At 38.8% G+C, this 13,721-nt stretch overlaps 1 protein-coding gene across 2 annotated transcripts in view; it reads left to right on the top strand.

The window, feature by feature from the left end:
* Positions 1 to 13,721, top strand: part of myo10l3 (myosin X, like 3) — a 204,169-nt gene that overhangs the window by 164,945 nt on the left and 25,503 nt on the right. For both annotated transcript variants that reach the window (XM_057335986.1, XM_057335987.1), the window contains exons 13-20: positions 643 to 709; positions 4,297 to 4,389; positions 4,724 to 4,792; positions 7,173 to 7,255; positions 7,621 to 7,729; positions 8,336 to 8,416; positions 10,569 to 10,693; positions 10,978 to 11,092. In XM_057335986.1, coding sequence (XP_057191969.1) covers positions 643 to 709; positions 4,297 to 4,389; positions 4,724 to 4,792; positions 7,173 to 7,255; positions 7,621 to 7,729; positions 8,336 to 8,416; positions 10,569 to 10,693; positions 10,978 to 11,092 — 742 coding nt within the window. The remainder of the gene's footprint in view (positions 1 to 642; positions 710 to 4,296; positions 4,390 to 4,723; positions 4,793 to 7,172; positions 7,256 to 7,620; positions 7,730 to 8,335; positions 8,417 to 10,568; positions 10,694 to 10,977; positions 11,093 to 13,721) is intronic.

Here is a 13,721-nt window from a genome sequence, read left to right as displayed (position 1 = left end):
GTGCCCTTGTTGCAACACTAAGAATGCAGCACATATCTGCGTTACATTATAAACTAAATTTGAATTGCCTGACGGTCTCCAGCACACGTAGACAGACACGTTGTGTCCACTTATCTGTGTAGAGAATGTTTAGAGTGACATCATCGTCAGCACGTGAAATAGCCACGGGAAACCCGAAGAGTCTGACACAGGCTGTTCTGTAGACACTTAGCTTTTATACTATCAGGTGTCAGTAAGAGCTCAGGTCATAGAGCGGTGAGGCAGCATTGAAGGTTGTAGGTGTAACACGTACCAGACTTACAAATTGTCCATACGCGACATCGAACCATCCTCAGCTCGATTGCAGGGCAGGGTGATTGAGAGATAGCAGATGAAATAAAGGTGGGGGGGGTTCTCTGCCTGTTCTCGCTGTACTGATTGTGTGAAGGCACTCTGCCAGATGTTTGAATGGGACTCCTCTTTCCCACACAGTTGTGTTCTTGTGTTGAAATGTGATGGCTGAGGGGGGTCAGCAGTGCCCGGTCACAGCTCATTTCATCACATGAACCCTGAGGATAATACCACCTTTGTGTACTTTAATGCGTGTTGTGGTGTGTGTGTGTCTTTCTGGTGCTCAAAAGCTTCTCTTGTGTCTCCACGCAGGGAGGGGATACACTGGGAAGCCATCGATTGGATGGACAATGCAGAGTGTCTGGATCTGATCGAAAAGGTGCCGGTTTAACCGTTGACTTTTTATCACCCTAGATGTGACCACACTTTATTCACTGGAAACCATTTTTGATCGAGAAGTAGCCCACCAGTTACATGTGTTCTTACATAATGTTCATGCAACCATTAAGAGTTTGAATCTGGCTTGCAACATTTCTCAATTCCATTCTTCTGTATGTTATTTTTTTCATTGTAATTATTGTGTGAAAACATTGTAACAACATAATGCAATTGTACATTTTAATACAACATTTTAATTCTAAAAATAATTTCACACAAAAAGGTTGTTAAAAGTTGATTAACATACATTCTAATTTATAAATGTATTTATAAATTAAACATTTGCTATATGTAGTTTCAATGTATAAAATGTTTTAAAAATTCCTTATTATTATATTGCATATTTTATTGGGATAGATCCCCAAAAATGAAATTTCTGTCATCATTTATTTAACCTTATGTTATTCAAAACTGATTTTTGTTGTGGAACACAAAAGAAGATACTTTGTCTTTAGTTACCAACATTGTTCAAAATATCTTCTTTTGTGTTCTTCTGCAGAAGGTATGAAATGAATGAAAAAAAATCGGGTGAACTATCCCTTTTAAAATGAAAATGCACACATTGACAAGTCATGTAAGTCAGCTTTATACAGGTGCTGGTCATATAATTAGAATATCATCAAAAAGTTTATTTATTTCACTAATTCCATTCAATAAGTGAAACTTGTATATTATATTCATTCATTACACACAGACTGATATATTTCAAATGTTTATTTCTTTTAATTTGATGATTATAACTGACAACTAATGAAAATCCCAAATTCAGTATCTCAGAAAATTAGAATATTACTTAAGACCAGAGGTGGGTAGAGTAGCCAAAATCTTTACTCAAGTAAAAGTACAAGTCACTATTTTAAAATTTACTTGAGTAAAAGTAAAAAAGTATGCAATGAAAAAACTACTCAAGTAGCTAGTTACTTAGTTACTTTGTATCTGATTATATAGGCTACTACATAAAATTAATATTAACGCCAATATTTTAATATTACATTTTAATTAATATTTTTAATTATCATAAGCAGATATCTTTGCAATATACTAGAGAGACTAAAGAATAGACAAACACAGAAGAGACGAGCATTTCTGTAAATTTCATCTAGTCCTGATGTCAATGTAGTTTACACAACTTATTTAGAATAATAGACCATGTCAAACTAAAGCATTAACTAAGATGATCTAGAACATCTGCAGTGCTCTCTTAAATGAAATACACATACACATTTTTGAACAAATGTCATGTTTTCTCGTGTTGTGTCACGTGTGTGTTGTGAAACGCTCTTACTTGTAAACAAACAGTAAACAGTGAACCACACGCCCATCAACAAGTTTTCTTCCTTCTGTTCTTCAAATGTATATTTCTGCAAGCCCACGTCTCTGTGTCTGACAGGCAACGCGCATGTTGCTATGTCTGACGAACAGGTCGCGCGAGTGCGCGCAAATGGCAGGCATTTATTATCGCTGGCAAACAATATGACACATTTGCAGTTTTGATTGTATAGATATAGATTAATATCCACTTCATCCAACGCTCTTTGTGTTCTGCGTGTTCTTAAGTTTCGCGCTACGAGGAGTGAGTAATCCTGCTTCAGATGATTCAGATCGTGCTGCGAACTGAACGAATCATTTGAACTGATTCATTAGCCTATTCAAATGGTTTTGCCCATTGTTCAATTAATGCTTTCAAAAGAATCGACTCAAACGAATCGATCACTCGGGAATGCCCGTAAAAAGAGACGACAACCTTGAAACAAACAACGCGTTTTAAAAAGCATATTTTAAAATGAAGGAACGAAGGAACGTCACGCAATGTAAGTTATGTAACGAAGTAAAAGTACAGATTTTCTATTAGAAATTTACTCAAGTAAGAGTAAAAGTACACACTTTTAATTTTACTTAAAAAGTACATATTTTCCTAAATGTTACTCAAGTAAATGTAACGAAGTAAATGTAGCGCGTTACTACCCACCTCTGCTTAAGACCAATACAAAGAAAGGATTTTTAGAAATCTTGGCCAACTGAAAAGTATGAACATGAAAAGTATGAGCATGTACAGCACTCAATACTTAGTTGGGGCTCCTTTTGCCTGAATTACTGCAGCAATGCGGCGTGGCATGGAGTGGATCAGTCTGTGGCACTGCTCAGGTGTTATGAGAGCCCAGGTTGCTCTGATAGTGGCCTTCAGCTCTTCTGCATTGTTAGGTCTGGCATATCGCATCTTCCTCTTCACAATACCCCATAGATTTTCTATGGGGTTAAGGTCAGGCGAGTTTGCTGGCCAATTAAGAACAGGGATACCATGGTCCTTAAACCAGGTACTGGTAGCTTTGGCACTGTGTGCAGGTGCCAAGTCCTGTTGGAAAATGAAATCTGCATCTCCATAAAGTTGGTCAGCAGCAGGAAGCATGAAGTGCTCTAAAACTTCCTGGTATATGGCTGCATTGACCTTGGACCTCAGAAAACACAGTGGACCAACACCAGCAGATGACATGGCACCCCAAACCATCACTGACTGTGGAAACATTACACTGGACCTCAAGCAACGTGGATTCTGTGCCTCTCCTCTCTTCCTCCAGACTCTGGGACCCTGATTTCCAAAGGAAATGCAAAATTTACTTTCATCAGAGAACATAACTTTGGACCACTCAGCAGCAGTCCAGTCCTTTTTGTCTTTAGCCCAGGCGAGACGCTTCTGACGCTTCCTGCTGCTGACCAACTTTATGGAGATGCAGATTTCATTTTCCAACAGGACTTGGCACCTGCACACAGTGCCAAAGCTACCAGTACCTGGTTTAAGGACCATGGTATCCCTGTTCTTAATTGGCCAGCAAACTCGCCTGACCTTAACCCCATAGAAAATCTATGGGGTATTGTGAAGAGGAAGATGCGATATGCCAGACCCAACAATGCAGAAGAGCTGAAGGCCACTATCAGAGCAACCTGGGCTCTCATAACACCTGAGCAGTGCCACAGACTGATCGACTCCATGCCATGCCGCATTGCTGCAGTAATTCAGGCAAAAGGAGCCCCAACTAAGTATTGAGTGCTGTACATGCTCATACTTTTCATGTTCATACTTTTCAGTTGGCCAAGATTTCTGAAAATCCTTTCTTTGTATTGGTCTTAAGTAATATTCTAATTTTCTGAGATACTGAATTTGGGATTTTCATTAGTTGTCAGTTATAATCATCAAATTAAAAGAAATAAACATTTTAAATATATCAGTCTGTGTGTAATGAATGAATATAATATACAAGTTTCACTTTTTGAATGGAATTAGTGAAATAAATCAACTTTTTGATGATATTCTAATTATATGACCAGCACCTGTATATCTGCATCATCAGTGATGAAATACTAAGTCATCAATGTATTGTCTTATACAAATGGCCACATGTATGTATTTGAAGAAGCATAATTTGACAGTTAAAGTCAACTGCTTTTTGACTAAAAGTCAATGAGAACTGTATGGCAACGTGGACCGTACTCTAAGTGAATGCACTCTGTTAAATGTGCTCTTTTCTGCAGAAATTGGGCATGTTGGCTCTTATCAATGAAGAGAGCAGATTCCCCAAAGGCACCGACCACACCCTCCTGGAGAAACTCCACAGCCGGCATGCCGTAAGTCTTCCTATTTAAAGCACATGCACTGTTTCTACTCTCATTTTAGATCACACAGGGTTAAGTCTGCTTTAAACTTGCTGATAAAGACCAAGGCGAGCCAATAGGCAACACCCAGTCACACCCCCATAGCCTCTCACACGCACATGCACAATGCTGTAATGTGAGCAGGCTTTCCTCATGCCGCAGAAAACAATACAACTACGAGAGAAAAGAGTGTCCTCAGAGAACCTAGATACAGTCTGTCTCAACAAAACCTGCACAAGTGCTTTATCTGCACGTATGATCACTTCAGAAATGAAATGTATGAAGAATGTGCTTTCTGTTTCCACAGACGAACCCTTACTATGTGAAACCCAGAGTGGCGGACCACCAGTTTGGTATTAAACATTATGCAGGAGAGGTAATTCCATCAACTGTGCACATCTTAAAAAAACACAAATTGTTACAAAGTAGCTTTGCATTGCAGCATGAGAAAAAATTAATAGTCTTACCAGGTATGCAGAAGAAAATTGCAGCGTATACCAGAAATGCTCTTACAGTATTGGTTTTGTGGTGCATTATTTATGCGAGTGTAAAGATTTTATAAGGTCTGCCAAGTTTTATAGTAAATTTCAAATGCGTCTAATTAACATCAACAGACTATAGAGTGGCACTGCCCAGTCTTTACAGTAACACAGCAGTGGGTGGCATGGCCCACACATCTTCTCTTACACAAATGAAGTGTTGCTGAGGTCTGATTACCAGGGGTGAAGTGGGCACTCTGCCCCTCCCATGAACCATGTCAGGGTTCTGCTTCATCTGTTCTGTTCTTGCTCATCTGCTAAAAATGAAAGAGGAGAATTGGTCTTTAAAAGAAAAAAAAAGAGAGAGAGAGAGAGAGAGAGAGTGTGTGTGTGTGTGCTTGGTTTGCCCTTTCACCATGGGCACCACACGAAGTCTCCACAGTTTTAATGTGCCTGAAACCACAGCATTCACTCCCATGAGAAACATTTGGCATGCAGAGCCATTAGAGCTGTCGTCCAGCTTTCTTTCTCAAATTAAATCTTTTTTTCCCTTTACATTTTATTCACTCATCTTTTATTTGATTTCACTCTTTTGCTTGCTTTGTCTGGTGACCGAAAACATTAGAGATGATCATTGCAATACAACTGCGATGCATCCTTGTAACTGCACATTTAATGTCAAGCACATTTTCAGTTAAATACTAATTAAATAAAAATTGACATGCAATTAAATAAGCTCTATGGTTTCTTGACGTGTCTAAGCAAAGTCAATCCTAACCCTTCACTTTAAACTAAATGTTTTGTCATTGGTTACCCATCCCCATAAAAACTGATACAAAACGAAAAATGTATAATCAAAAAGCTGAAGACATGATAAATACTTGTAATAACTAGGAGAAACCAGGCAGGAAGCATATCTCACACATACGCAATGCAATTGATAAACTTTAATATGAAAAACAAAACCTGATAGACATCCAACTGAGAACATGAAACACCAGAACAAAGAAACCCTGGGGTATGTACACAGGCTATCAAGAGTAACTAACAAGACACTCGGTGACAACTAACATTGACAAGGAAAACTACAAAGAACTACAACAGGAACAGGAAATCAAAATACAAACTGAAAGTCCAAAACAAATTTTTAAGACACTGGATGTCTTTTTTTTTTTGCTTTCAGTCTCATTTAGGGCTCCACAAGCAAGCCAGTTACCTTCACAACAGTCTGAGTCTATATAGTCTATAACAGTCTATATACCTCCCGTGCAAAAATGTCCAGTATAAAACATTGTTCCACACAATCCCAGTCTAATCTTTTAAATGCTTTCAGCCAAGGAATATATTTAGCATCTACTCTCGATGCCAACACAAATGAAAGTTCAGACTATAAGCTTCAGGTGAATTCTCTCTTTAAATGGAAGATGGGAGGTTGTAATTATCCAACTTGTTTTATAAATACCCCCAGCATGTGTTATGGATGCTACATACTCTAAAAGCTCGGGAACGTATATCATGGTGTTAAGATCAGAGGAGGAATCTGTCGCCACGGAGGGCATGACTGAATAATACTCAACAGGTGATAGTATTTGACTATAGACTACAGCTCGCCTACTCTACCCTCTCTATTTCTCATTGTAAGGATGAAATCAAGAACAACCAGGATCAGATTTTGATATTTTCAAAATATACAGAGAGAGGAGATTTTATTCACAAACACAAATGTGTGTTATCAGAAATGTTAAGACATGCACATGCTGTCATGATCGGGGGAGGGAAGAACCCAAGTGCAGGCAGCAATTAAGTAACCAAAACCAATCAGCACAGGACAGAAAACAGGAGGACCTTATATAGGGACACTAACAAAGGAAGATAACAATGGGCAGGTGTGGGTAATGAAACACTAAAGGGAAGCTAAACGAGAGGGGCAGGGCCAAAGACGAGACCGGAGAGAACACATAATGTCGTGACCGACAATATAATGTTTCTCTCCACACAAAACACGAGGCTCTACCATGACTCTGCCACAATACCAAGAAAGACATGACATGATGAGGCAGAATCATGACACATGCGCTTTGTAAACAGTGGAGTAAAATTTATTTTATTTTGCATTTTACTAATTTATGGTATTGTTAAAACCTTTTATTGTAGATTTAAGAGTAAAATGCTATAAAAGTTGAATAAAAATGTACTTTTCAGAATTTCACAGTTCTGGATTCATGTTTTTACAGTATACAGTACTTCTTGTCTAACTTATATTTATTTGTGTGTCAGGTATTGTATGATGTACGTGGCATCTTGGAGAAGAACAGAGACACATTCAGAGATGATATCCTCAACATGCTAAAAGACAGCAGGTGACAAATCATTCAATCCATTTAAACTGATTTTTAGCAAATTTGTTGATCCTGTGATACTGTGTGTTTCCTTAAGTCAGTAAGATGAGATCACTGCTGCATGTGATATTTTGCACATTAGTTATGCATGCATCTTGTTAATAGATGATCTAATTTTAATAGAGAGACTATATGAAATATTTATATTTGGATATTTGTTTTATATACCTTTTATGAATATGTTATGCCTCAAGTAATCAATGCATTTGTTATTATTCTGCATTTCCGAATTCAGCAGTCAAAACCTACAGTTGTTTCGAACTGCCGGTTGGTGCAACACACATGAAAGCTGTTTTTGAGTGATGCTTCTTTTGTGTTTCTCTCAGGCTTGACTTCATTTATGACCTGTTTGAGCGTGTTGGTAGCAGGAATGGAGATGAAACGCTAAAGATGGGCACTGCCCGCCGAAAACCTACCGTCAGCTCTCAGTTCAGGGTGAGACACTAGAAAGACACAATTTGATGATTTTTTTTATTGAACACAGGAATGTAATTGTGATTTTGTAATGCAAAATGTAAAACAATGTTTTGTAGAATTAAGACCAAAAACAAGTGCAAATTAAGCAAACCTTGCAAAAATTTTATATGTTGTTCTGCACTCACGTGTCATTGTGTGTACTTGCTTATGTTTCATCCCCTTTGTCCGTATCTGCTGGTTTGTGAGGTTATGGGTCTTTGCGTGTTATAACTGCCGTATAGGGGATTTTTTCAGCTGCCCTTGTGCTGTGGCTCTTAAAGCCAGGGGATTACCCGCAAACCAGGCGCAAGACTGCAACGGGGTCCGTGCATGTTCCCCTATTCCCCTGTCATTAACTCTGAGCCGGAGCCTCTCAGTCTGAGACTGTGGGACAGGGTGCCAGGTTGAAGGGTCCTTGATGTGACTTGGTAAATAGTCGGCTTGTCACTATCTGTGTTTGCCCTCTTCAACCTGATATGTGTGATGAACAAGTAAATAGCAGTTGTGGTTGCTGAACGGCAACTTTGCGCTGTTAATTTGCCGTTCGGGTGTGTAATTTAACGTTATTTTGTCTCTGTGTTTCAGGATTCTCTGCATGCACTGATGGCGACTCTAAGTGCCTCCAACCCTTTCTTTGTACGCTGCATCAAACCTAACATGGAGAAGGTAGGATTGATATGTTTGGACTGTTTGAGCAACCCTGTGGTTCTTTGTGACAGAACATTCAGTCCAAATTTATAGACAAAACACATTCAAAGTGCCAAATGACTCTCTTAAAGGTACAGGAACCCCAAAATACAACTCATACTCAAACATTTACTCAGCTTCATATTATTCCAAACGGGGTTATCCCTTTTTTATGTGAAATACAAACAGAGATGTTTAGCAAAATGCCCAAGTGGCTTCTCTAGTACCGTAAAAGCATATTGTGACCAAAGGCTGTCAAACTCAATTACCCAGACAAAGCATCTTAAAGTGCGCCATATCTGTGATACATTTCACTGTTCACAAAGTATGTTTTAAGTTTAAGGAAAGAGGAGCATCAGCATTTTTAACTGCTCATTTTGTGTTTAAAAAAGTAAAACTTTACAATAAGGTTGTACTTGTTAACACTAGTAAATGAATTAGCTAACATGAACTAACAATGAGCAATATAGTTATTTTTTTCATGGTAGTTCATTGTGCATTAACTATGTTAACTTTGGATTTTATAAATGTGTTAGTAAATGCTGAAATTAACATGCTGTAGAAGTATTATTAATTGTTAGTACCTGTTAGCTAATGCAACATATACAATCTTATTTTAAAGTGTTACTGAAAAAAAATCACATGGGTTTGGAACAGTGTAAGGATTTAAGAAATTATGGATTTTTAGCTTTCAGATAAAGTAAAAAAATCCCTTATAATACAAGAGAACAGCAACAACAATCTGGCAACATCTTAATGTCAAAAGCAATATAGCCAGCAAGTGTTCTGAGTATGAAATGTTCCATAGTGTTCATTCTGCACTCCGTAAATAGAGTCTCATTGTGCTGCTCTGTTCAGAATGGAGCGGCCCACCCCCACCACCAGCACATTCCTCCAGCCCAAACCCGCCTGTGCTGGGGTCAGAGGTCACGGCTGTCTGCTTCAGCGGCAGTGAGAGAGTTATCATGCTCCTGACCTGCGGCAGAGGAATGTGGAGATAACAGACACAAAAATTGCACAAAGCCTGAGAAACTGTCTACCCTTCATGATATAATCAAACTGTAATAATGTTAATTCGAGCCCCATTATGATTGAATTGATTATATGGGACTCTCGTTTCAGCGGACAGAGGATCAAGTTGGCATTCCTGGCAGAGTTATTGTATTGTGCAGAATATCCTCAGGGAGGGAAATCACGGCTGTGCCTCATCTGGCGCTATGCCTGGCTCTCTCTATCATTCCACACCTTTTCTTTTATTGTTCATTCTACACAGTAGCGAGCCCTCACTCATCTCACCCCAGTCTAAGATCCTTAAAATGTCAAGTTTTTTCTAAGCATAAACAAAGGTTACTTTGAATCTGTTGAAATGAGAGACACAGCAGAACACAGGAGTGGAATGATGTCGTCTTTTAATGCAGTGTTGAGCCACACCAGATGTGCAGGCCACTGTCACCGAGCTCTGCTCCGTAACACAGTGATCAGAAATTCAGATGAGACGGGACTGAACGCCTGGCGCTGATGTTACTGAGCCGGCCTGCTGATGGTCGCTGAGCATGACACAACACCTCACACAATAGACGTAATTAATTCAGACTGAAAGCTTCATCGCTGTTAGTGTTCAACCCATTTCTTTCTGCTCACAGGAATCTATTGTTCTTATGTGACAGACCAAAACAAGGCCGAAAAATGATTGAAGAAATGATTATCGTATTATTAATGTATTAAGATTTGCTTTCAGGGTTAAATTGGTTAGAAAAAATAGTTCATACTTTCAATACTTTAATCATTTACTCACACTCAGGTCATCTCAAACCAGTAAGACTTTATTTTATATGCAGAACACAAAAGAAGATATTCTTAAGAACGTTGGTAACCAGACAACACTGGCCCCCATTTACTTTCATTGTATGGACACAAAACCACTGAGACATTTCACAAAATATCTTATAATATAGAGTCATATACAGGTTTTGTACAACATGAGGGCCAATAAATGCTCACAGAATTTAAATTTTTGGGTGACTATCCTTTTAACACCATTGCTTCAAAAAACAGTCAAATTAAAATTGGATTATTCAGATCCAAGTAATATTGACATCATAGCTAATGGACATCTTCTGTTTTCTTCCAGAACGCCAATAAATTTGACCCAGACGTGGTTCTGAATCAGCTGCGTTATTCTGGAATGCTGGAGACAGTGAAGATCCGCCGAGCAGGTTTTCCTGTACGAAGAACCTTCCACGACTTCCACAGCAGGTTAGCCATAATGCTAAGAAGATGCCATAAAACTAATGACAGTCTATCAAAATGCAGTTAACAAGAGCTGACAGCCTGGAGCACAAAATCTGTTCCAGGTGCCCTGTATTTCAGCTATAGCAGCTTTTGGAAAGCTCTGCGGATACATAAGGTCCCTAAAATCATAACGAACAATACCAGGGAACTTTTTGGCCAACTAAGAATGCTTTTTCAGTGCATTGTTTAGTAAAATGAGTGAGGTGGAATGTGTGTATGTGTTCACACTGTACTCACTTCCTGTGCAGATACACAATGGTACTGAGGGACAGAAAACACACAGCGGACGACAGAAAGAAATGTGCAGATCTGCTTGCAAATTATGACGTCACAGAGAAAGAGTGGCAGCTGGGAAAGACTAAGGTGCAGTTTGGAAATAAACACACGTTCACATACATGTATTTAATTTGCTTTCAATCCCACCCCTCGACTGAATGTGGATACATTTTGGGTACTTATGTCATATCGCACACAAGGCTGTGTCTGTTCAAATACTGTATCAAATGCCATTATTAATCATCCATGCTAGAAATCAGTAAAGAAGAGTTTAGACCTTTAGATGAAAGCTTTTTTGAACTGCTTAACCTTTATTCAGATTGTGGACTTTCATTTACTAAGCTGGAGTGGTTTTCAAGCAACCTTGTACAGGTTGTGTTTGTAACTCCACATAAAAATGCAGTGGGATGATATCTTGACATCACATCATTTCACACTTTACTTTTATAAACCTTGGGTTTATACTGGGCTTGTATTTCTTGGCTGTACTGACATTTTTACGAGGTCATTAACTTTGATTTATAAAGTACAGCACTTGACAAGCATGCAAAGTATTTTAATATATGCTTGTTCATCCAAAATAATTCCAAAATACTCCTTAATACGCATATTGCTCAACTTACCGTTTGTCATCACTATTGGACATTTTAAATTTTAGAGCATTTTACGTTGCTGCAACTATACAAAGAGCATGCTTATTTCACACCATTCACTATTAAATATATTAATATTACATAGTTAATTATATATTATTTATTCTTATTAATTAATTACATTGCAATTAATTTATGGTTGTTTTTTCTGTGTTGTTTTTTTTAACATGCTTTAAGATAAACCATGGGAAAATGCATAAAAAATTAATTTTAAACAATTGCGGAATATTTTCTCCATAAAACTGCAGTTTACCAAGAAACTGAAGAAACTGCCTCTGTTTGCAACATCATAACCCTGTAACCAATCACGTTAACAGATTCAGCTCTGGTTCTGCAACACGTGCATGCGCTGCTCACACCTCGAATGAGGCACTTTTGTACCTAATGGTCCAAGCTCAAGTGATTGAATGGAGGATGAGATTAATTTGCATATTTTTGAATCTGCGTATACTAAATGAAGCAAGGGTTTAGAGTTACGTTCAAGTCATTTTAAGGCATGAAGAAATTATTATCACAGGAAATAACTTTTACATATGCTATTCTAATGCTAGTGATACAATTGTTGAATCCAGTGGGACTTTAAAAAGTCTTTATTAAAATCCCTATGGTGTCATTCAGACAAATAAAATGTTTTGTCCACCAATGAGTCACATCATTCAGGCCATTACCAAGGTTTCAGCCGATGGACTGGACAGGACAATAATGTCTACCTATCAGGACACACTTGTTCACCATTTAAACAATAAAACCCAGTCAAAAGGAAACCCCACCTATCAATACAACATAAAAAACACACAGAACCTATAAATAAAGAACCTACAGTAAAACTCAATTCAATACGCCCTTTTCACATGACGTCACGCATCTTCCGTTCTGCCGCAAAGCAGTGTATCGTTACTTCCGCTAGCACTCCAGTTCATAAGGTGGCGGTAATGCACCTATAAGCTGGTTTGCCAACCGCCAGTAAAACTCAGGAAGAAGTTACTTCCGCTAGCGCCTCAGAATGGAGTTTACCAAGTCCCTTGCACATCTGCCACAAATACGGCTAGATGATGTACAACGTTGTGACAAGCAGAGTGGGACGAGAGAGATGCTCGTCATCACTCGCGTCACTGGCCTCGCGCAGTTCCCTCACGGCCCTCGTCCCGCTCTGCTTGTCACAAACGTCTTGCAGACAAATTTTAGCTAACGACAAGATCACTTGTCACAACGTTGTACATCATCTAGCCGTATTTGTGGCAGATGTGCAAGGGACTTGGTAAACTCCATTCTGAGGCGCTAGCGGAAGTAACTTCTTCTTCCTGAGTTTTACTGGCGGTTGGCAAACCAGCTTATAGGTGCATTACCGCCACCTTATGAACTGGAGTGCTAGTGGAAGTAACGATACACTGCTTCGCGGCAGAACGGAAGATGCGTGACGTCATGTGAAAAGGGCATATTTTGAAGCCTTATTAAACTTTCATATGGACCTCTTTCATCTTCATCTTTCCTATAAATTCTTCCCCTTACCCCACCAAAAAAAACCTCTTCCTTGGTAAGTTGGCTTGTGGTTACTCACTTTTGAATGACTCATCTAGATGTGCCTAGCCTGAAATGAGAAAGGGGCACTTTAAGGGCGTTTGGCAACAAAAGTACAGCTGCTGAAAAGATTACTTTCTGTTCTCTGTTCAACATTGTCTATTCATTCTTATCTTGTAATCAGTCAATTATTCACTTTCCTCGGTCAGTCTCTGCCACACAATAAGCGCGGCGCTCCCGCCAGGCTGTTTTTACAGTAAGAGGAGCTCTGAGGTTTCTTTGGAACAGGAAGGCACTGTAAATAAAGACATTCTTGTGTCCTTTGATTTGGACCGCTTTTATTTAAATTGATTGATTCCAGCGAGCTCTGTGTTATTTCCTGGCTTGCCTGAAAGCAGGAAAGATATCTCTTTATCAGGGTTTGCATTGTTAGATCGATGCCGGGTTACACTGGTGTTTGAGTTTGGATTGTCTGACTTGAGAAGTTCTCTCATAAATCAACTTGAGATGGAGACGGTGATGACCTACTGTTTGTGGTCGGAAGA

This window comes from Triplophysa rosa, linkage group LG6 (genome assembly GCF_024868665.1).
Source record: "Triplophysa rosa linkage group LG6, Trosa_1v2, whole genome shotgun sequence".
Taxonomy (NCBI): Eukaryota; Metazoa; Chordata; class Actinopteri; order Cypriniformes; family Nemacheilidae; genus Triplophysa; species Triplophysa rosa.
Note: the sequence above shows the minus strand (reverse complement) of the source record. Positions and strands in the feature narration are given on the sequence as shown.